Raw genomic sequence first — 24,958 nt, 5'->3', positions numbered from 1 at the left:
TGTTTTGACACAGACTTAATTCAAAGACAAGAAAATAAAAATATGACATTTTTTATTTGGATAACTAAATCAAGAAAGATAAAACAAAAATAAAAAGAAGTAAGAAAAGACAATGAATGTCCCCATTTGAAACAAATAAAATAAAATTATCTAAAAAAAGGGACAATCAACTCTAATGATTATGCCATGCATTTTGAATTAAGCCGTCTGATCTTTCCATCCAAACTTTCTACCAATTGTTCTTGAGATAATGGCCCTGAAACTAAGTTACTTCCTTAGGTCAATTGCATTCAGAGACCTCATTCGGCTAGTGGCTCCTTGAAGGATTTTTGCCAACAAGCCTCTCTCATTTTCTTTCCCTCAGCTCACCATTGTCTTATGGTGTCTGTGAAGGTTTTTCACTAATGAGACTCCGCTATTTTAATTCCTCTCAACTCAACATCGTCTTATGGTGCTTGTGAGTGATTTAACTAATAAGACTCTCTCATTTTTTTTATTTCTCTCAACTTACCATCGCCTTATGGTGCCCGTGGGGATTTTCGCCAATAAGGATCTCTTATTTTTATTTCTCTCTTGATTCCTTATGCTAAGGAAGACAAGTATTTCCCAAATGCATCATCATATCCATTTTATGCTCAGCCATAACATCCTCAAAGATTGATCTGAAGGTCTTTCTTTGGTTGTAACTCAGCTTTTAGATAAGGTTAGAAAGGAAGGATGGCATGAGACTCAAACGATACTTGAAGTAAGGTAGGACTTACAACTTTTGGAATCGACTCAAACAATGAGGATCAACTCATACCCCAGTTTCTTTTGACTGGAAAATACTAAATTATTTATTTGGTTGGACCGAGTTCAGAGTAAGGCAGCCTACGTATCTCACCCCCGAGAGAGGAGAATCAGGTCACACGTAGTTCTGGCAGTTTGTTCTTTTGATTGATTCTGATTTTTGTTTCTTCTTCTCTTTTTTTTTCTTTTTTCTCTTTTGGATTTTTTTCCTGACCTTATTTTTGATACTCTTCTCTTTTCTTTCCTTTTGGACACATTTTTTTTCTTGACACTTTTCTTTTGAGTTTTACTGACTCTATCTTGATTCCAAAAGAGGGGTATGAAAGAAAATAGGACTAAATCTCAAATAGGGTAAACAAAGGATGACACAATGTTTGGATGACCAAATAAAATGTCTTCGTCATATCAATCCTTGAAAATACTAGTACATAGCATGCAAGTGAAAGTGAAAGATGAAGATCATTGGCGACATCTTTTAAGCATTAACTTTGACTGAGTCTGTGCGTCACTACTTCTTCTGCATTTTTCTAGCATACAATTCCACTTTTGTTACATATTCCTCACATTTAATGACTCATGATTTTGTGGAGATGATTTTCGTTCTGTTCCTCCTGATATAAGATCATGCATCCACTGTTTGACCTAATTGAGACATGTCTTTCGATTGAAGACCAAGTTATTCTTGTGACGCTCAAAATAATTGCCTTAATTTTCAAAGAAGGCTTCAACTTGTCACCAAATGTCTCAGCACTCTACCAATATACTCAGATTCTCTCTTTTCTTAACTTTAACTCTCTGATTCAATGCTTCATGATTAAGTTGGATTTCAAGATCTGGCTAAAAATTCCACAGGTATGTCATAACACTAGAATCAACATAAAATACATTGTGTAAAGCAGACGAACAAACAACTTAAAATAAGACAAAACAAACAAGGGACACCACATATCATTGAAAGGAAAGATAGAAGAGTTTAAGCAAAGACGATAAAGAAACAAAACAAGATAGATCCCGAACTACAACCCTAAAATAATTTGGAAAATAGAAAAGAAAAAAAACCTACCAGACCTCTTCCTAGTAGGGAGAGGGGTGACTTCTCAATTGCTCATCCTGACAACTTAGCCACTAGTTTGCATATCAACATGACTAAAACTTCCACCATGATTAGACACATTCCCTTCAACAAATAAGTTCTGCATCCACATGTTTAACTCATTACTTACCACTTACTTTGCAGTACCATGTGCTGGCGAAGAATTCTGTGGGACAGTTGAGGTGCCAATGTTTTGCACCACAATCAATTTTTTTTGAATCATCCTTTCTATTTCTCTTTTCAAAGCACGATAATCCTCAATACTGTGACCTTGAACATCAGAATGATATGCACATCGTACAGGATCAAACCTCTTGAATGTGGGTCAGGAGTATACCCGAGGAGATGAGTGATTATGCCTCATTATGCCAATCTCTAAAATAAATTGGCATACGAATCTTTAATTATTGTAAAACTATCCCTTAATTTCTGATTTATTTCATTGTTTAACTTGGATCGAACATCGGGCTTAGAAGGGCTTTGGTATGTTTGTGGAATTAGAGGATGACTTTGAGGAGTTGGTGCACGCCATTGTGGGTAAAAAGGGAGTTGAACATATGGTTGTGTGCAATATAATAGATATGAAGGTAGGGAAATAGAGTATAATGGATTTTGGGAGTGATTATGGAGAACTTGGGTATGAACTTGGGCTTGAGACTGACAGAAACGACGACATCGTCTTCTTGGATGTGCCCGTTCTCCAACTACAATAGCTGTGTCATCTTTCTCATTCTTTTTCCCTCCAGGTTTCCTGAATTGATTGCAATATTATTCCAAATGTTTTTTGGATTCCTCATGCCCATTTTGCTCCTAAAATTTCAACATCTTAAAGATTGGAGGAAGGTTAGCACTTGAAGGCATGCCCCAGTCTTTGTATAAAACATCTTCTTTACCCACAGGTCCTAGAGAATTTTTCATAGCATTTTTTGTACTCTTTATTTTTTCAACCATTTTCTCCGACTCTTCTGGTATACGGGCTTCTGGTTAAGAAATTTTGGTGGTCCAGTTAACTTAAAAGCAGGCTCAGGAGTATAATAATGATCACCAAGAGTATTGAATATAGGTTCACTAGCAGCATGGGGACGCACAACCGTTGGGAGATCCAGTGTGGAAGTCCTAGTAGAGGATTGAGAAATAAGATCACAGATGACATGTGTGTTGTGAATGTAGCAGTCTTATGCTGAGAAGCTAGAGGAAATGTAGTGGAAGTATTGAGATGCTTTTGGCTTGGAATGAATTTTGAGTCATGTTGCGGTGCATCAACAATAGTAGGAAACTGACTTTACAATTTTTGTGGAAGACTCAAGGTATTTGTCGGGTCAATAGTGGGGAATAGAGGAGGAGGCAACCCACGGGCCCAAGCTTGATGTATTTTTGTCATTTGTTGTCTTAGCCTCCTAATCACTTACTTTAAACTCTCATTTTCCTAATTCTTTGTTTGATCCATGATGTGACTCTCTATATCTTTGTTAGACAAAACTAACCCTTTGAATTTGGTGTGATGTGAAAGACCATCCAGAATGTCACAAACCAACTACCTTAAACTGACTCAACAAAAAACAACAAATGTATTAGAGTTCAACACTTTTTCAAAACCACTTTTTCCATTTTTTTGGAAAAGATCACCGAACCCAAGAAGGATACCTACGGATCTCACTCCCGAGAGAGGAGAATCAGGTGTGCATAGTTCATGAAGTTTTGCCAAAATGGCCAACCAAACTCTTTTTTCCTTTCTTTTTTTTCCTTTTCTTGAAATTTTAAAAAGAAAAGGAAATAATAAATTATCAAAAGAATTGACGAAAATCTTTTTGCATTTTTCACGTTTAAAATTTCTATACAAAATGAAACCTATGATTACCAAAGAAAAATCTTTTTGTGTTTTCAATTTTGAATTTCATAAGAAAATGAAACTTGAACCTATTAAAGAAAATTTTTTCTGTAGTTTTCTTTTAAAGATGTATATGAAAGACTTACTCTAAATAAAGAGTGAGGAAAATCTTTTTGGATTTCTTTGAAAGAAGATCTTCGAACCCACAATAGGATGCCTACGTATCTCACTCCCGAGAGAGGAGAATCAGCGGTGTGTAGTTTGTCAAGATTGGACAATTAAGGATTAACTAGCAAACTAAACCCTGATTTAAGAGACACTACCAAAGACAAATGATAAAAGTCATTAATAAAATATTTTTTGGGGGTTTTTCAATTAGACACTTCATATAAAACTGACACCAACAACTATGAAAAAAAAAATTTTGAAAATTTTGAATTATGAATGCATGGTAAAGAAATAAAAGGAAAATCTTTTGGATGTTTATTTTTTAGAAAATGAATGCGAAAGGTAAAAAATATTTCGAATTTTTGGATTGTGAAAAAAAAAATCAAAAGTCATACAGAATTTTAAAAATTTACGAAACACTACTTTTTTTTTACTCACCTTTTCTTTTTCTCCTTTTTTTCAACACTTTCTTGTCTACATACTTTACCTCTAACACATGTTTTCCTCAAATCGGTCTGTCAAATGACCCACTACACTCAGAGATGGAACATTTATCACGTACTGATGCTTTAAAGATGAGTCTCCTACAAAGGACCAAGTGGGTCCTGCTAGGTCCGAATATGATGCAGATAAGCATGACCTAAAGGCTGACCTACGCTGGGTTTCACTAACAAGGCTGTTCGGGGGTGCTTATTGTCGATAGTGACTGTGAGAGCTTTCCACCCACTCCATAACACCGATGGCTCCCACTCCTAAAATAAGGGTGACTCAACTAGAGGTCGTGTACAATACGTTTACTATGGACTTGTTGCAGAAAGAATAACTCGGGTTATGCACATAATGCCAGATATAAAGTGGTAACATATAAAGTAAAACTGTAAACAAAGAGAACGTAGACACTCAACACTGATAAAATGAATACGAACAATAACACAAATAATGTTTATACACCCATAATGTCAAACAAAGTTGATACAACTCCAAAATTAGCTCGAATTCTGAAAAATCCCCAACAGAGTCGCCAAAGCAAGATTGGGGCATGATGTAGACACCTAATTTTGTCCCTCCCAAAACTCAATTTATCCAATTTTTTTACCTCTTGTTATTATATACCCTAATACATGTGATTATGCCCCACAAAAATACAAAAATAACAAAAATTTAATAAATTCCTAACAAATTAAATCCCTAACCTTATCCTAACAAACCTCATCCATATCCTACCCCACCTACCCCATGTGAGCCCCCCACCACCACCACCACCACTTTTTTGTCCACAAAAAAGGGGAAAGCATATTCATACACCATGACATACAGATACACAAGATATCAATAGATACAGAAAAGGAGGCCATTTTTCTGAGTTCCTTTTTGCTTCTTCTGCATAATCACAGAAGTCTATTTTTTTTCATTTCATTCATGGCAAACATACAAAAATCCATCCTCACTCATCCTCACAGAATTCAGCCACACACCTATAGATTAAATCACGCGTGCACAAACACATTCCTCATGAAGAACATAGTCACCTCTCTCAGATTCTCACCTAAAATCATACATACACACACGCCCATACTCGATTCACACTAGAAATTGGAGAAGTAAGTGAAAAAAAGAGGTAGATCAGGAGAGAGAGAGTTACAGAGAGAGAGTAATGAATAAAGAGAGAGAGGAGATCGGTGGGTTAGAGTTTTCTGGCGAACCCATCGCCGAAACTGGTGGTTTCTCACATTTTCAAGTTCTATAGGTTTAATATCCACCATAGATTTGTTATCCCCCGACATCTCTTTATTTCTCCTTGGTTTTCTTGGAATTTGGTCGGAAGGGCACTAAGGTCATCGAAATCCACCCTTTCTCAACGTGTTCTGCTGCCGCCTGAGCTCACCGGGGCTTAAGCTACACTTTTTTGGTTCTATTTCATATTGGAATTTTTGGTTTCATTTATTTTTGCATTCCGTTATCGAAATTGGGATCTTGGGGATTTGTTGGGTGAGTTCCTGTTTTGGGGTTTGGCTTTTTGTTTGTCACGATCAATTTTTATGTTGCAAATTATTTAATATCGGAGTTGGAGTTCATCACTTTTGAGGTTCTATTCAAAATTCTGAAGTCCAAGCTTTCTTAAATATTATTATTAATTGAAATCGGTCATCAAAAGGTCCAATTCTATCTTTTCTCATTTTATTTCATCATATGTATTTGATTTGTGTGAGATTTGGTTAAATATTGAGTGATATTGATTTGTTTTGCTCCTCTTCATTGAATAGATGGTTGTGGATTGTTGAAATAGTAATCTTGAATTTATTGAAATTTAGTGTTAAAAAGGAATGCGGGGGTTGGATGATAGACATGGATAAAATGAATATTGTTTAGTCTTGATTTACTGTCATTGGCTATTTCAGAAAAAATACGAAGGTTGAATGTGGTAGTATCATGATTAGGTCATCGAAGGATTCGGCAAAATTTTAGGTTCGGGTAGGCAAATTTAGGAATGATGTTGGATCGAATGCTCGGAATATTGAATGTGTTGAATGTTTTTCTAGTTTATATAATGAAATTGAAATTGTATTCATTTGCCAGGGAATGCCTCAAAGGAATTGTATTTATTCACCGGAGAATGCCCCAAAGTATTATGTACTTAAAGACGGCGCACGGTCAAGGCCCGAAACATCGGGTGGAGGTTAGTTCAGGAGTAGTTTAGAATTAGTTTAAAATATAGTAGGTTTACATTTTCGCATTTTTTATTTTTCGGGACTGTATAATTGGACTGGACATTATTATGTTGGTTTTGGATTGTCGTTTGATGTTTTTTTATGTTCTTTGTATGGTTTATACATTTATGGTGTCTAATTAGCTGATACTATCCACCAAGCGACCGTGGTCAAACCATAGGATCGAGGGGTGCCTAACACCTTCCCCTCGGTCAACAGAATTCCTTAGTCAGAATCTTTGTTCACAAATCATTTTCTAGAGTCAAACTATTTTGAAAAAGATTTCCAAAGGTGATTGGCACACCCGATTTATGCCAAGTGGTGACTCTGACTTTTGAATATAAACGTAATCCTTTTTTGAAACAAATCTTCATTTTTTCACTTTAATAACAAAAATCCTTTTGAAACCTAAAATATAATCTTTTGGGGAGTTAAAAAAGGGGTGTGACAAATTGCCTGACTATACTACAAGCCTGTGAAAAGTTCTCATGAGGTGCACATTTATTGCTTTATATTCTGTATACTGTGGTGCATTACAAAGATTGTTGTCGATGCTGAAAAGATTTTCGTCGATGACTTTGTTTATCTAACATTAGTCATGTTGGACTATCGACCGGTATGTTGCAGGGGGCAAGAAGTGAGATATGTCGATGCTAAATTCTTATTTGCATATTTTAATCATCTTTCCAAGATGGATCCCAAAATTTTCATGACATGGTAGTTACTAGGACTGATTTAAATTTGTCAACTTCACAAGAACTTGCTACAGAACTTGCTGAATTGGTATTTTGCGGGTGCAATATCCTTAAGTGTGTACCAAATAGTGCTCTTTAGCTTCTCATATTTCCACCTACAGCGGAGAAGACGCTCCGCATTTGTAAATATTTTCTTCCACTACGTGTATTTCTCTGATCTTCTCTTGTGTGACTTGTTTGTTTATGAGAATTCTCGCTAAGTCATCTCACTTATATAGATGCTGCTGCACAAGGCCTACGACCAGGCTAGATTATATTCAAATATATTGAAATGAAACAACAGCATATCAAGTGCATCTCCTTGGCTGGTCTTTTCCTAGACACGTAAGAAAATTAAGACACCATTTATCATCTTGTCATATCAAGAATCTAGTTTTATTCATTTGCATCTTGTTGGAAATTTTGTTTAATTTTTCTATTTGTAGGCTATTGTACAATGTATATACCACAGGGACGGATGTTTTTTGGGCTGGTCTACAAATACTATCCCTTCCCCCTGATAAAATGGCTACTAGAGTTGCTAGCTCCCTTTGTCTGGCTACAGGACTTGGGGATGACATGATTATCAGCAGGTATGTGTTCTTGACATCCCGTGTAATCCCACTAGTGAGCTCTGGGTCAAGGCCAATTATTTTATGACTGATATCTTTATATTGTCAAGAATTTGGTTTACTTTACATTTTGTAGTATGAAGGAATATCAGGAGAAGGCAGTGTCATTGGCACTAAATTGTCCAAAGTCTAAGATCTCACCAATAGACTTAAGGTTGTGCGCTTGAGCTGCCCTTTATGTGATACAGCACGTTGGGTGAGTAAATAGTAATCAAATGCCTCAAATTTACTTTACTGAATGACTTTCTAGTTGTGTTACTCGAACTTATTTTCAAAGATGCTTCTTGGGTGTTGCGTGTTAGATCCTTCAAAAGCAATGCATTTTTGGAGACTCTAAGCAACACGCTATTCTTGATTCTGGTGTATTTTGAGTGTTACATGGAAAGCTCATTCTTTCTCCTATCGTTGCATTTTTAGGTGAGGAACTTAGAGATTTATTACTTTAAGATGTGGAATCTCTATTGCTCTGGCCAGCATCCTTAGAACTCCAAAGTTATTGAGAATGACTCTGAATTTCCTTTTGATTGCTAAATCGCTATTTATTTTGTAGTATAGGTAACTGCATTTTGGTGTTTTTATGAATAACTCAGAATTTCATCTCGATGAAAGTATGTTAGCTGAGAGTTAGTATAGATTACAACATTACCTGTAGTTTTGATACCTCTTGTGCCTTATTATTTAGTCAGTATTGGGTGCAGAGATATTTTAATGTTTATTCTGTTCCGAATAGTTTTGTTTTTGTGTAATGAGAGAAAATCATATTTCAGGATATGGAAGATTCACTATGGACTCTATTTTATTTGTTCAGGTCAATATGTGATAATTTCACAGCGACAATTATTAGACCAATCGCCACAACAGTTGAGCACACCATACCTGTGTAAGTTGTCATAGGTTGAATTTATTTTTTTATGTGCAGTACTTCAGTCTCGTCTTGTTTTGTATAAAATGTTTTGGTTTCTTGAACTTACCTCTTTTCTGCATTCTCAGTGATAGAGAGACAAAATATCATCTTGTTCTTTCTAGATCTTCTTTACAATTTTAAGCTTCTACACTGGATAGTAGAATTTGTTCTTAGGAAAGTTCAAGCCCTCGTACTTACAAGTCTTTCTTTTCTCATCTGCTTTGTCTTACCCTACTGTCTTTTATTCTTTTTCCATTTTAAAAGAAAAATTTCCTTTCTGAACTAAAGTTTTAACATAGTCTATAGCAAATGACAAGCTAAACACTAGTGGTTTGCTTCGAGTTCAGAGAAAATAAATGTTATTTCTCCTAACTAGTGTGTAATGTTTCAACAAATATGCATAGCAACTAATTTGAATCTTCAAGCAATATTCTACTTGACTTCAGAGCATTTATTTTGTTGTTTACAACTTTTACTCTAAAATTTGTTTATATGCCTTGAAATGACTGCCAGTTAATGTTGAACTATTTCACAAATCTGATCTGGTTAAGAGTTTAGGACCGATGTTTCTCTGAAACATAAGCAATATTTTGATGACTGATGAGGTTCAACTAGGTTTTCTGACCAAAGTTCAGCAGCAGGTGACCAGTACATCTTGACTGGTGCTACATTATTTATGGCTAAATTAGAGTTGAAACTGTGAGGAAATCAAGAGCCTTTAATATTGGGAAATCACTGAAGTTAGAGGGTCAAATGCTTAGGATTTTTAGAGTTGTTTAGGTTAGTATGTTGAAGTGCGGTGCAAGATGTGGCGAGGGAAACCTTAAGATTGAAAGCTCTAAATTCCATAGGAATGTCCCAAAGATAAGGTTGAATAAAGTATTAAAGAAGCGACAAACACTTTCTTTGGAACAATATGAATACAGTCATGATTTTCAGTTTCAAAATGAATGCAGTCATGATTTAGTCCCTTCGCCTGTGTTTGGTTGGACCCTTTAATTCCGATATAAGAAATCCAGGAAGTAGTTATGCCATAATTTTGGTATTTTTCTTATACCACATTGAAATTGGATAACAATCCTAGGATAAAATAACCAAAAGACGAGAGTTATTCTCCAGAATCCTTTAAGAATTCTGAGGTTAAAATTGGAAATAAAAGTTCAGTAAGTTTATATATTTCAAAACTAAATCCATGTTTTATATTTGCTCTGTCTATTTCTTTTTTAATTCAATAAATTTAATATATACCAAAAAGGTATATGTACTAAATAATCCCTTAATTATAATCACAGTATGATTTGTTCACGCCCTCTTAAAGCATGCTATAAGCTAGATCTGTATATGTTGCTTTTTTTTCCTTTTTCTGAACTCATAATTTATTTCAGCTATAGTGGAAAAAATTTGTTATTCCACCTTTTTTCATGCTTTATTACGAATTTATTTACTATTCTTTGTCTTGAGCCGGGGTTTTATCGAAAACAGACTTTCTATTTCTGCGGAGGTAGTGGTATGGACTGCATATATTTTACCCTCCTTAGACCCCACTATATGGGAATACACTGAGTTTTTTATTGTTATTGTTGATTTATGTCGAGCATATAAGGTAAAGTGATGTACTAAATGTTTGCTTTACTGTTGTAAGAGTTACTTGATTTAGGTGAAACAGTAGGAACTAAAAGTCGAGGACTTGATTATCTTTTGGCCCTGTGATGGAAGCTGCAATTTGAACTGGAAGTCGATGACTTAATTAAACAGTAGAAACCTGAGTTACTTGATTATTTTTTGCTATGTATTCAAATTTTATGAAAAATTAGATATGATAATCTAGGTCGATCGGAATGGTTACGATATTTTTTGTGAAACAAATATTGAAACTAATATCATAGATGTAACTAAGTTTTCTAGTCTGTAATTACATATATCATGTTTTTGTATCAAAATTCTCGATTGCAATTTGGGGTTTATTTGATGAAATTTATTATTTTGTGATATGACCACATAGTTAGTCTATTTGGGATGAGAAATACCATTGCAAAAAGATAATTACGATGAGGTAGTTAGTCTATTTGAGATAAGATATACCATCGCTAAAAGATAATTACGACGAGGTAGTTAGTCTATTTGGGACAAGATTGCTCGCCGCAAAAGAATAATTAAGACTAGGTAGTTAGTCGATTAGGACCAGATATACCATCTCTAAAAGGCAATTACGACCAGCTTTTTTGTCGTCGCAAAAGGATTTTAAGGACCAGTTTATTTGGCTCATCTCTAATGACCTTTAGCTGTGGAGCCTGTTAGGACGGGACGCGGCCGAATTTTTCTAGTCCTAAAAAATCAATTAGGACAAAATTTGAACTTTCTAGGACCATATTTCCCTTTCTTAAAGGTTGTTTTTCTTGTAGTGCAAGCTTTGATACCAGTTTGTTAGGATTCAGATAGAATAAGCAAACCACAAGTAAAAAGAAAATAAGAACAACACACAGAATTACGTGGAAACCCTTGCGGGGAAAATCACAGGTAGAGGCAGGAGAGGTTTCACTATAATGGAAAGAGAGTACAATGTGGAGAAGGCTAAATTTTCTGAATAATTAAATAACCCACTAAATCGCACTTATATATTACGTGCGTACAAATAGGTCCTAGGCCCAAAATCATAAAGGTCCATCAACCAAAATTTGGGTCACAACTCTAACAATAAATGTAAGTGAAGACAATTGGAATGGAACACAAATATAAACTAATTAACTTATAATTAACCAAGTAAGGTAGATTTAATTCCCTAGATTATTTGTGGGAGAAAGTAGTGAACCTTCATAAACTACAATGTGAGTGCATGGACTCTGATCTCAGCCCGATAAACTAAGTCATCCTATAACTTTCCGGGCATAGGACATGACATGACATAATTGCTAGCAAGTATCTATGGTTATTCCCTTTTTAGGACACATGAAAAAAAGAGCCATCCGACTTGCGGAATAATCTCTATTCTATGTCAGAAAACTTAGTTTTGGGCATTTATTGTTTAAATCTATGCAGTCATGGTAAGATAACTAACTCCCTTATGCTCATGACGTTATTTTATTTATTATGTTTAAAGTGTTAGCCACATTAGGCTTATGCTCGTGGTTTAGCATTTTTAGGCTTATGTGCATAATTTAGCCATTTATTCTCATGTTGGGAATTCAACCGCTTTGGGCTCATGAGATTTTGATTTAGCACCATTTAATAGCATTTACAAGAATTATGTAGCAATTTGAAATCTTGCCGCTAGAAGTCATAATTCTTATTCCAATCTGAATGGAACTTCAATTGGTTTATTATAATAAAATAATTAAATTAAGATTCACACCTTTACTATAAGAAAAGAAAGAAAATAAAACTTCAAAGGCCGTATTTAAGCTACCGAAAATAGTCTATCAAGTCCTCAGATCATGTATTTTACAGAACATGAATTAAGGTATAATTATGAGTGTTTCAGTTAATTCATAACACTGAATTTTTATTGACAAACACGCTCTATCAAATAGCATAATCATCTTTATAAGATGTTGTAATTTACCTACTAAACATAACAAGAACATGATCTGCTAGAAAATCCTGCATTGAGGGGCACAACAAAAAGGTATTAAGAGATGAAAAAGTTAGGTAATAAAGAAAACATGTAAATAAGAGGATGTAATTTACAGGGGAAGACTGATCAATAAATCTACATCAGTAAAGAAACTGATATAGGCTTAAGGAAGTGGTCTCTTCTACCTGCAAGTGTTTATGCAGCTTTATATTTTTTCGGTAAGTTTTTATCGTTAAAAGTTCCATTAATTTTGTTATCGGTAATAAGAAACAGAACCAACCAAAATCACATTCAATTAGCAATTACACATACTTGTTAAACTTAAAGAGATTTATTTTGTAAACATATATTCTGACACAAATATTAGCTTAAGAAACTAAATGGAGCTATGCTTCTGTTGGAATAGAATTTCACAAAAAAAATGAATAAGTATTCATGATCGAAGGTGATTTTAAGATTTCCAGAAAACTTATTGGTAGAATCAATATAATGAATGGAACCAAAGAAATTTCAGATTTGTCAGAAAACTTATTAAAGAATCTGGACAAGTTAAGAGTAATTTGAACTGAGAGAAACAATAAAACTTATAGATATAAAGAGAGTGTTCTACATATCTCAAAATGTTTGAAGAGCTTTAGATTGCAAACAGGAAATTAAACTTGCTTTTCTTGAACCAATTCTATAGAGCTTCTTAGAAGATGTGTTTGAGAGGGTGATTAAGATTGTTGAGCGATGATATTACGTTATGAAACTGTTAAGAATTCATGCCCTACTGATTATCTTATTTTCGCCTAACTATTGCTTATCAATGGAACGGGTTGCCTGACGTGTTCCACTGACGTGTTCCAAGGAAGCAGTAAAACAGAAAGTAAAGAACACAATGATTTGTACATGGAAAACACCCGGCTCAAAAAGATGTAAAAAACCACGACCTGTACCTCTATAGGATTTAACTCCAACTTCACTAAATAACTCTGAGCCTCAACAATGACTGATTACAAGACTCTTGTAACCAATAAATAGGAATTATAAAGTCTAATCCCTATAACTCAATAACTAGGAATTATAAACTCTAATTCCTTTGACTCAACAACTAGGAAACTTTAATTCCTAACTACACACACACTTCCCAAGGTATGCGTTCCCAAAGTCTCTGAGTTTTTTCAACTTGAAGACTAGCTCCTAGTTCAGTTTATAACACATTGAAACTAATATTACATCAATAGTTCAAACACAATGAACAACTCTAAAAATCAATGCTAAAACTCTTAGCTGGATTATGTACCGAGGACCAGGTTCTTCAACGTGTTTCTTTAGTGATTGAGTAGCATTTCGTAAAGTCAATCTGTTGATTATGCTTTTCTAATTTTTAAGTGCTGAATTATTCTAACTGTTGCATCTTCTATTTAAGCACAGCTCTCCAAAGAGTCATTCTTTATTTCAAACTCCTCCTCTAATCAAAACTCTCATTGCATAGAGCTTTACTTCAAGTGAGACTCCTTCTTCAATTCCAACTCTTGTCTCCTTGGTGTTGCAGTCAAATTCTAATTTTTTCAATCAACACATATTAATTTATCAGAATCTTTCTTCTCCCACACATAGGACTCTTCAAGATATACTCAGAAGTGAAACTCCTTCTTTACGTAGGACTCCTTTTTGAACTCAACTTGTTTTTCCTTATCATCAAGTGTTTGAATCAAATTCAACTTATTCTATTCCCCATGTGATCAGTAAGTTAAAGTTTCCAGTTGCATTGAATTAACTCATATCAACTTGTTTCATTCATATTGTCATTCATCAAAACTTCAAGGTTCCAACAAATTTCCCCTTTTTGATGATGACAAAGATCTTGTCTTTGTGCATCCAAATATCTTCACCTGTAGGCACTAAAGTATAAAATACTAGAATAAAATAAGTTAGTCAATGGGTTATAAACATTACACAACCCTCTTATCTTCCCCCTTTTGGCATCATCAAAAAACCATTTCAATGCAATAATATACTAGCTAAAGTGATTTGTTATGCTATTCATGGCCACTAGGTCTATCACCAAAACAATCAGATAAAGACTTCAGCCAACCTAGTAATATATTAAAGAGAGCAAAAATATGAGTCAATTTAGCAAAGATAACCATTCCATTTAACTGACAGAGCATGTTCCATATTAAACCTAAGCTAGTACTGAACAAAGCAAAACAATTGAGCATTAAAAAAATACGATATAAAAGTAAAATATAGCTAAAGATACAAATAGTGAGGAGCTGATGAGGAAGGTGGAACAGGTGATATCAACTGTGTCAATTGATGAATGACTTCAACATTTTCATCCCTCTATCAATCAATGTCAAGCTTTAAAGTCATGATCCTAGCCTTAAAGACCTCTTATTACACTTTACGACTGTCTTATGGAACTTCTAGTTCAGAATTTTTTTTCCAAATGAGTCTTAGCCATCCTTATTGAAATAGGTAGAGCAACATGATTCATTTGTTCAAGAATATCTATTTTTTTATAAGTCAAACCAGATTTAGGACTGAGAAGCCCAAAAAAAATTACCAATTAGGAACTAAAAGGGAAAGCATGTCCCTTTTTATTCTTCAGAAATATATGTTGCATGTGATTGATGACCAATCTTGGAAAATCCATGGTACACAACTGATATTTTGATTGAGAAAGAAGAAGGAATTTCTGGTATAGGATTAACACACTTGTGCACACCCATTTGGAGAGAATCAAAGAAAGTTTGGTCAACAATTCATTAGCTTTATTAGACAATGAGAGGATGAAGTGTGTGGAATTGAACAGGTGTGCTCAACTGTTTCAACTTAGACAGCCTATGCTTATGTCAGTGTAGAATATACCTGATAAGAAGAACTTTGTGGTCACAATTGCTTGGTTGTACCTATTTTTCTGCACAATCTAATATAAAATTAGGTTAGAAAAGTAAAAAATCTAGAATTAGGACACACAACTAAATGTGCAAGACTGAATAGAATAACTTTTTAGCTAATAAGATTAAAAAGAAAAATGATTATTCTAGTCAATCATTGAGGGGGGTTCATGCAATTTTAATCATCCCCAAGTCTAACCTATTCCTTTCAAAATGCTCTCTACTTAGTGCCTCTAGTGCTTCTTCAGTCAATTAAGTAACCCACATAGTCAACATTTTTACTGCCCCCAAGAGTGAAATTGCTTTCCTTTGGATATCATAGTCTCAATCCATTGATTCCCATGAGATATCTTAAGATTCTTTTGAAAACACCAATTTTTATGAACTACTAACAAAATTACCAGCAACTTATGTTGCTTTTATTGATGCATCCATTTCTTTATTTGTTGTTTCCCCTGTCAATATGCCCTCAGTCTGTACAACCGTTGAACCAGGTGGTACAACATGTTCCTATGCATGCTCATCAGTTTCACAGTCATCCACTTTTCTCATTTTTTTATTTTATTATTTTTAAAAAAAAAATCTCCCTTGCTTCACCCTTATATGAGCACTACAAATCTGGCCATTTTTCAAATGATCCATTCCCCCTTTAAATATGGTGAGTGAAAGAAACTTTATTTTCTTATAGTCTTATTCCTTGAGTAAGCTTTATTTATGCACAAATTTTGCTTGCCTCCTTTCACTCTTACCTTCAAAATAAATTAGGGGTTAGGTTTAGGCACCTAGACAAACTTGGGTCCATTCTTATAAGTAAATGGATGAATCAGATTTCTTCTAGCCCATGCAGGCAACAGGTTACGTGACCCGTTTCTCTGACCAGTTTTAGTTATCTTTTTCTTGGTCTAAGCTTGTTTATTTGACAAATTTAGACTGCTGGATCTACTTTTGGCAGCAACTGGACATTCAGTGGTTGGATGTCCAAGGTTTCAACAGATATAGCACAAGTCTTGATAAACATCAAGACTTTTGTGAAAACCCAACCCAGCTTTTTCATTGTGATATCTTTCACTCAACTTATGAACAATTCTTGAGGAATTTGTCCACCTGTTTTCTCTTTCAAGGTCAAGTTTTAGTTTAGAGACTTCTTGACTCAGTTTATTCACCATTTCTGTTGCATTATTGCACTCTTCTTTGTACTTGACCAATTCAAGTTCAACTTTTTCTTGTTCTTTACTCTTGGTGTTTTTTTCTTTTTCAGAGAGTGTCAATTTTAGAACTTCATACTTAAGATCATTATTTGAAGAATCAAGTTGCTCAACCTGTTTCTTGAGAGAGTAGTTTTCCTGTTCAACAGTGTTCTTGCAAGCTTCTAAATCAATAAAATCAAATTTGATTCTTGCAAGACTATTGAATAGCTCATCCCTATCAGAAGTTGATTCTTGGAAGTCATCAATTAGTGTACTCATCAAGGAAATAAGTTTTGTTTTAGAAAACAAATGCAACTTTTCTTTAAGTTCAAGTATACTTACCTCAGAAGCATCATCTTCTTCCTCCAAGTTTGAATTTCTAAGAGCCATGAGTGCTTCTTCATCAACTTCCACATCATCTAAGTCAAATACCCAAGATGCTACCATTTTAGTTCCATTAATTTCCATTTCATAAGTTCTTAAATTCCCCACTAATTCATCCAGGGTCATGTTTGCAAGATCCTTATTTGCTTCCCTGATTGCAGTCACCTTAATATTTCACTTTGATTTTGGTAATACCCTCAGTACCTTCTCGACTTGTTCTTCTTCAGATATAACTTTTCCTAAGGAGTTCAGCTCATTTTTTAAGGTAGTAAGCCTTGTCATCATCTCATGAAAAGTTTCATTCTCCTTCATCTTAAATGCCTCATACTCGGTGAAGAGAAGAGAAATTCTGAATTTTTTTACTTGAGATGTGCATTCATGAGCATTTACTAGAGCATCCCAAATTCGCTTAGCAGTGGTGCATGTTGATACCCTGTTGTATTCAGCAGGTCCTAATCTACAGACCAAAATGTTTTTGGCGTTAGCATTTTTCTTTAATGTCAATAAGTCATCAGGAATGAATTCACTTCTTACTTTCTTGACCTGTTTCCCATCTTCTAACTTCATTGGAATAGTAGGAACATCAGTGATCTTATCCCATAACTCATAGTCTTCGCCTTGAATAAATGTTTCCATCCTAGCTTTCCACCAAATAAAGTGAGAACCATCAAAGAGTGAAGGCCTAATAGTGGATTGACCTTCACTGTGACCAGTAGGTGGTACGAAATTCATCATATTGATCTTTGTATTAGGTGCTAGTATTTTTTAAGACAACCTCAATTTGATACCACTTGTTAAGAATTCGTGCCCTACTGATTATCTTAATTTCACCTAACTACTGCTTATCGATGAAACAGGTTGCTTGACGTGTTCCACTGACGTGTTCCAAGGAAGCAGTAAAACAGAAAGTAAAGAACACAATAATTTTTACGTAAAAAATACCCAGCTCAAAAAGGTATTTAAAACCACGACCTGTACCTCTATAGGATTTAACCCCAACTTCACTAAATAACTCTAAGCCTTAACAACAACTGATTACAAAACTCTTATAACCAATAAATAGGAATTATAAAGTCTAATCCCTATAACTCAACAACTAGGAATTATAAACTCTAATTTCTTTGACTCAACAACTAGGAAACTTTAATTCCTAACTACACACACGCTTCCTAAGATATGCGCTCCCAAAGTCTCTGAGTTTTCCCAACTTGAAGACTAGCTCCTAGTTCAGTTTATAACACATTGAAACTAATATTACATCAATAGTTCAAACACAATGAACAACTCTAAAAATCAATGCTAAAACTCTTAGCTGGATTATGTATCGAGGACCAGGTTCTTCAACGTGTTTCTTTAGTGATTGAGTAGCACTTCGTAAAGTCAATCTGTCGATTGTGCTTTTCTGCTTTTTAAGTGCTGAATTATTCTGACTGTTGCATCTTCTATTTAAGCACAGCTCTCCAAAGAGTCATTCTTTATTTCAAACTCCTCCTCTAATCAAAACTCTCATTGCATAGAGTTTTACTTCAAGTGCGACTCCTTCTTCAATTCCAACTCTTGTCTCCTTGGTGTTGTAGTGAAATTCCAATTCTTTAAATCAGCACATATTAATTTATCAGAATCTTTCTCCTCCCACACATAGGACTCTTCAAGATATACTCAGAAGTGAAACTTTTTCTTTACGTAGGACTCCTTTTTTAACTCAACTTGTTTTTCCTTATCATCAAGTGTTTGAATCAAATTCAACTCGTTCTATTCCTCATGTGATCAGTAAGTTGAAGTTTCCAGTTGCATTGAATTAACTCATATCAACTTGTTTTATTCATATTGTCATTCATCAAAACTTCAAGGTTCCAACAGAAGCTGGTGGAGAAGGTGGGGTTATAATAAAAGAAATTGCGGAAAATAAAGGGATAGGTTAACGCACAAAACTGATAGAATAAAAGAGATTTAATTCAAGTGTACCATCTTCTTTCTCATTTCGAGGAAAAGGTGCGGAAGGAAAAGGAAACAACGGAGGGATCCGAATCGGACCTAAATGGGATTTGCTGGAAATAAAAAGTAACCTTCTGGTTACAAAAATAAATGTCTGAAACCAATAAATAGAAGGATTTTAATTACTTGGGATAAGGTATAAACAAAAAAGACGAAATTGCCCTTTAAGGGTCTCACTATGAAAAGGCTGTGAGATGTTACACCCTAGTACTCTAACCTCTTTTACATAAATTGAGATGAAAATAAATTATACGTAATTTGTGAAACATAAGTATATTACTATCCTAGACAACTAGTCAAGTTGCATGTCATGTTTACTTAGATAAAAACGGTTAATTCAAACATAGTAGTTAGCTATGTCAGGGTAGAATGGTAGATATATCCCCCTATATATGGACTTTGCTTATGTTCGTGCTTAGTCTCGGACCAATCTAGCCTTTACCTCATCCGAACTTTCTTTTATAGTAACAGTTATTCTTTATAATAGTATACATTTGATTATAATAATCAAGTTTTCTGTGGAGATGATTTTCATGACGTATAACTATTTTATATATTCTATATGCTAAAATTTCGTTATAACACTAAAAAATACAGTGAAACAAATACAATTGTCGTAGAAAGGTTTAACGGTTCATGCTATATTTTCTTCGCTCTTTTGGGGGTTTCCTTTTTTTTTGTGTGTGTGGGGCGGGGGGGGGGGGGGGGGGGGGGGGGGGGGGGGGGGATGGCAGATTCTCATACACTCATATATAGCAGCTGAGACAATACAGTTCGAAATGTAGAGGTGCAAACTAAAGTTCAACACTTGACTAAAGTAATAAAATGTGCAGTTAAATCCCTACTTATTAAAAACTTGAATTAACGGCAGAATCCTATTTAGTCATGGATTAGCGACAGATTATCCAAAAATGTTTGTTAACTACAGCGAAAGATTAGTAGCAAACATTGTATTTTGTGGAACACTAATGTTGTTAGTTGTTACGGTTCTTAATATTGCTGTATTGTCCTTACAACATAATTTACTATAGTCCAATGATACTCTGAGGAAAGACAAATGAGGTTACATCAGATTTTGATTGATGTGTAAAGAGACACAAATAAAATCACAAGCATATCAGAGGGATTTCTTTTGCAAAACAAATGAAATATGAAATTCATGGGAGTGTTCTTAATGACTTAATTGTTGCTGCTCTAATACAACAGCAAGTTCTGTTAAAACAGGAACACAAATAATTAAATTAGTTAACGTACACTATACCAAAAAAGATAATTACCGACAATTAGTTACTGACAATATACCATAATTGTCGCTAAATTATTCTTTTTGACACAATTATTAGTGACAATTATATTTTAGTGGTAAATGCTCCTAAAACCTATAGCAAACATTGAATCCAATGACAATTAACTAATGTCCATACTCTTTATTAAAGTGCATATTTATTGTTACTAGAAACCTTTATTATCGTAGTGATATGGTCAGGGTTCCCCTTTATACATTTTTGAGATATTAAGGGTATGGTCAAACATGAATACTCAAATTGTTCACAGCAACTACAGTAGATTTGTGCACAAAGTCTCTCATTTATGTGTCATAAAATAATTACGGTCAAAGCAAAAGCAATTTATTCACCCTTACAACGAGTAAGCAAAAGCAAACTTAATTGCTCAAAGCTATATGACCATAATAATGGTGAGTCAAATAAATTTTTCTAGCATAAACTGCACGTTAAATATCATATAATGGTAATATCTATGTCCTATTTGTAGTAGAAAATATTTTAATGAACAACGTTTAAGTTTGTCTTGAAGCACAAAGGTCGATAAATGAAGCTGAAATAAAAGAAATAAGCCGCAAAGGTTGGGGTATAACACAAATTAACGATCAATAATGTACAATATCAAGATCTCTTTTAACTCATGAGTAGAATTTACATTTGACTAATTAGTGGAAAAACAAAGAGTACAAGAGAATAGGCTATTGGGAGATCTATACTCGAGAGAACTCAAGCAACAACAACTTTTTACTCATCAGTAGTTTCACAAGTGAAGTCCGGAAAAGCTGAAGCGGAAAAGCTGAAGTGTGTAGACTGTATCTTTATTTTTGATCCAGAGAAATCAAGCGAGCAGTAATTCATAAATGCCAAATTGCTGTGAAGACTTACTACAACCAGCACTTGATGATATGATTACCTCATCGAATCATGCACTGTAATATGGTATCAAAGCATACAGATACGGTTGATCCACCATTACCATACTGAGTTTATACATGAATCCAGTACTTTGAAAGCGTCACATAAGTTTATGCATAAGATGAAGTGTATATATATATATATATACTCCCTCTGTCCCAAATTATGTGTCGCTATTTGACCGAACACGATATTTAAGAAATAAGGACTTTATTAAAGTTACAAAATCATCTTTCTTAAAGAAAGGAGTAATAGTATTTAAAATTAAGTGAGACCACTTTTAATTGAAAAAACAAATAAAAAAAGGAGTAACAGTATTTAAAGTCAAGCGAGACCACTAAGGACAAAATTGTAATTGTATTTTTGAAAACGTACCAAATAAGGAAAGGCGACATTCTTTTTGGGACGGACCAAAAAGGAAATGACGACACATAATTTGGGACGTAGAGTATATATATATATATATATTCTATTTGTTGTAGATAGCAAATACTAACATGAATTATGAACCAAGAAAAATAGACCATTTTTACAAGTACCTTTGATCATCAGTTTAAATTTTGATGTTTAATTACATCAAGAATGAAGGTAAGATATCAAACCATTAATATATTTATCAAGAGAGAGATCACAGCAGCCAATTCACTTAAGCTTGTCGGAATTTGAAAATTTATGACTTGCAGATGATCAGCCGCTTATATAACAAAGTTCAGTAAATAAAAATAAATGAAGTAAAAACTACTAAATTAAAGTCTCGCCAGAAATTCATCAATTACACCAATTCAGATAGGTGGAAAATTATATTAGGCTCTCATGTATAAATATTAAACAAATTAATGCTACATATGTCTTTCACCTAGCAAGTTTGACCGACTAATTAAGGTCATTTATTCATGAAATGATTTAAAAGATATGGTTATCACTTTCTTCTTCATTATTTTTCTGTCTGGGTGGCTAGGAAGAGAGTCGAATTTCTCACCAATTTATTACTAAGGATATTTGAGTTTAATCTTGTAGTAAAGTGCTTTATCCTACAAGTGCTAAAACATTCAAGAATTTATTAATTCTTCCAATCAACTTGAGTAACAATGGCTAATTCATTCGTTGAAACTACAATATATTTGCCACCTATTGGCACAAAGTACTACTTCAATTTACTAATTTATTTTACGGCCACATTGAGAAGAGACTATAAACCCCTCTAGTCGGCACTACTAACAAAATATTTAATCTATCTTTATCTTGTGAAGGTAGAAAGATTGTTTCCGATAGACCCTCGCTCACGTCTAGTCGGCACTACTCTTCTTCAATATTATTGTTTCAACCAGCTACGTTTTAAGAAGTTTTCTCTCAAATTTCACTCCATATATGTGGCATGGCTTTAATCCTAAACAAATGGGCCTATTATTCACCGAGTTCTGAATCGTGGTTTTTAGGAATTTCTCCTCTATCAACAAAAGAAAGAACCCAAATTATCCAGGAAGATCTCCTGCATTAGTTTTCTATAGTTGTCTCAACCATTGTATTTATGCTAGAATTTATTTAGTCAGCAACTTCCTTCTTGGAGTATGATAGATTATTTATTGAGATCTACTCATTACCAACCAACAGTAACAAGTAAAAACTAGCAACTACTACCCTTAAACGAATAAAAAGAGCATCATTGGTGAAATAATGAAACAAAAAATTTTATTCATAGACACATTCTTTTCGTTTTCTACACACCAAGCATCAAAAGAAAAATAATAGAATTTTTCCACATTGCAAAAATCAACCAACAACAAAATGAAAATCAAACAGGGCGAACCATAGGGGATATAAACTATATTTAAAATACGCGGTACGTCTTGAAATCGAGTTTATTCCAGTCTATGATGTCTGCAGGATAAGTTTTTATCTTGATCAAGTGGCTGAAATTGATGATATCTCGAGTTACCCAAATAAATTGAGTTAGGGTTACCTGCAAATGGACTATAACTGCTGGATTTTATTGGGGCATAGTTGATTTCCCAATTTCCAAGAAAACTCATGAAGCAATTGCCAGAATCTAATCCTGAGGTACTTGCACCACCGAAATAATTTTGAATTGCAAAATGATGCCCTAGAGATTGAGAATTGGCTTCATGGGGAGAACCCTTTTCTTGATTGACACTTGTATTGTAAGAATTATAGTTGGAAGCTTGATCAAGAAAACCACTATTCCTTCTTGATGACCCTAATTGGTCAAACATGTTATTAGGGTTTGTTTCATACCATTCTTTGCATTTTTCAAGACCTTTGATCATCATTTTTTCTTTGGTCCTCTCCCTAGCCCTTGCTCTTGCTTTTTCCATTGACTCCCTTTTATGAGGATTATCTTGCACCATTTCACTCAATTTTTCTTTCTCTTTTCGTCCATTGATTGAGTTCTCCTCAAACTCAGACATAAGGGAATCATTCTTTCCTTCACTACTTGAACTATTGTTACTGGTTATAGTAATTTTGTTACCATCACTGTATTCCTTTGGTTGGATGTTTTCTGAGAGCTCTTTTATGGCATTGTTGGATCTGTTGAAAAGCCATTCTATGGTTTTACTTGCCTTATCAAAGCCTAACATGTCTTGGAGATCAAAGAACTTACGTGCTATGTGAAGGGATAATCTCACTCTCCGATCCCTCATGCCTTGAGCCGTGCAAATCTTGCTATGCCTATCCTTCTTACCTGTTCTCCTTCTTGGCGTTGCGCTAAGATTTCTCTTCTTTGATGATGTTTTAGCCTCAATAGACATTTCCTCCTTTGATGTCTCACCAGAAATGTGAGTAAAATTCCCCTCTTTGGCATGGTGATCACTAGGCTGTTGGTCTTGGTGCTTATGGGGCAATATTTGGCTCAAGGGAGACTCATGATGGTGATCATCAAGAAATAGAGAAGGGAAATTCAAGAAAAATGGATTTTCTTGTCTTGAACTTGAAATAGGGTTTTGATAATCATATGTAAAAGATCCTTCAAGGAATGTTTTTGAGGTATGGGAATAAGGTTCATGGGTGTTGCTTGAAGGAAACATGTGTAGGGTTTTCTAAAGTAGAAAGCCCAAAAGTGACAATGGTTACTCAGGTTTAAGTTGTTTAAGCTTAAAAGTTTTCAAGAACTTTAGGTGCTGCTTTTTTTATTTTCTATCTTAAGCATGTGTTTGTTAGAACCAAGAATGGAAGGTTTAGGGAAGAGGAGGCTAATAGGGCTCGACTATAACTCATGTGATGATGAGGGCACCATAGCTATGAGGAAAGAGGGCTTGATGATAGTCGAAGTACTGGTGGTTGAAAAGAAAATACAGAATTAGCAGACCATGGAAAAATAGTAAATGTACCTATTTATATTGGAAAGTGTTAAAAACAAATTTACGGCAATGGGAACTTAAAGTAATATTTGTGCTCTTATGTGAAACATTGTTTTTAGTTTATTTTAAATAAGATTGATTTCTTTTTTTCACTTTTAAAAATAATCTAAATTTAGAATCATTTTATCTTGCATGATTTTAAACCCCAGGAAATGTGTATGACACGTGTTATATAACATGTTCTGAAGCTCTTTTTCCTTTGAGAAAAGTCATCGTTTCCATCCTAAATTATACACGAAAAGTCTAGGTCACACCTAAATTATAGTAGTGACCTATTACACACCTAAACTATACAAAAGTGAAACTATTACCTCCCCGCGATACTCATGTCCAAGTTCAATTTTAAACATTATTTAGTGTCACTTTTCTGAATATTTCTACATCAAAAACAATTTTAAACATTATTTTTAAACAAAAATTTTCAAGTCATCTTCCTTACACCATTCATCTCTCTCATCACCTCTAAAAGGGAGCTTCACCAACAAACGAATACAGTAACAGA

The 24,958-nt window shown here is 34.3% G+C and overlaps 1 protein-coding gene across 1 annotated transcript; it reads right to left on the bottom strand.

Moving 5' to 3' along the window:
• Positions 1–22,792: 22,792 nt before the first annotated feature.
• LOC107872401 (transcription factor DICHOTOMA-like) lies at positions 22,793–24,381 on the bottom strand. The gene has a single exon (XM_016719127.2). The coding sequence runs from the start codon at positions 24,121–24,123 to the stop codon at positions 22,939–22,941; it is 1,185 nt and encodes a 394-aa protein (XP_016574613.2). The 5' UTR covers positions 24,124–24,381; the 3' UTR covers positions 22,793–22,938.
• Positions 24,382–24,958: the final 577 nt, after the last annotated feature.

This window comes from Capsicum annuum, chromosome 5, assembly GCF_002878395.1.
Source record: "Capsicum annuum cultivar UCD-10X-F1 chromosome 5, UCD10Xv1.1, whole genome shotgun sequence".
In the NCBI taxonomy this organism is placed as follows: domain Eukaryota; kingdom Viridiplantae; phylum Streptophyta; class Magnoliopsida; order Solanales; family Solanaceae; genus Capsicum; species Capsicum annuum.
This window is presented reverse-complemented; position numbering and strand designations above follow the sequence as displayed.

What these genes read in the sequence shown, in the direction of transcription:
- LOC107872401 (XM_016719127.2), bottom strand. Translation starts at nt 24,123, where the DNA reads ATGTTTCCTTCAAGCAACACCCATGAACCTTATTCCCATACCTCAAAA.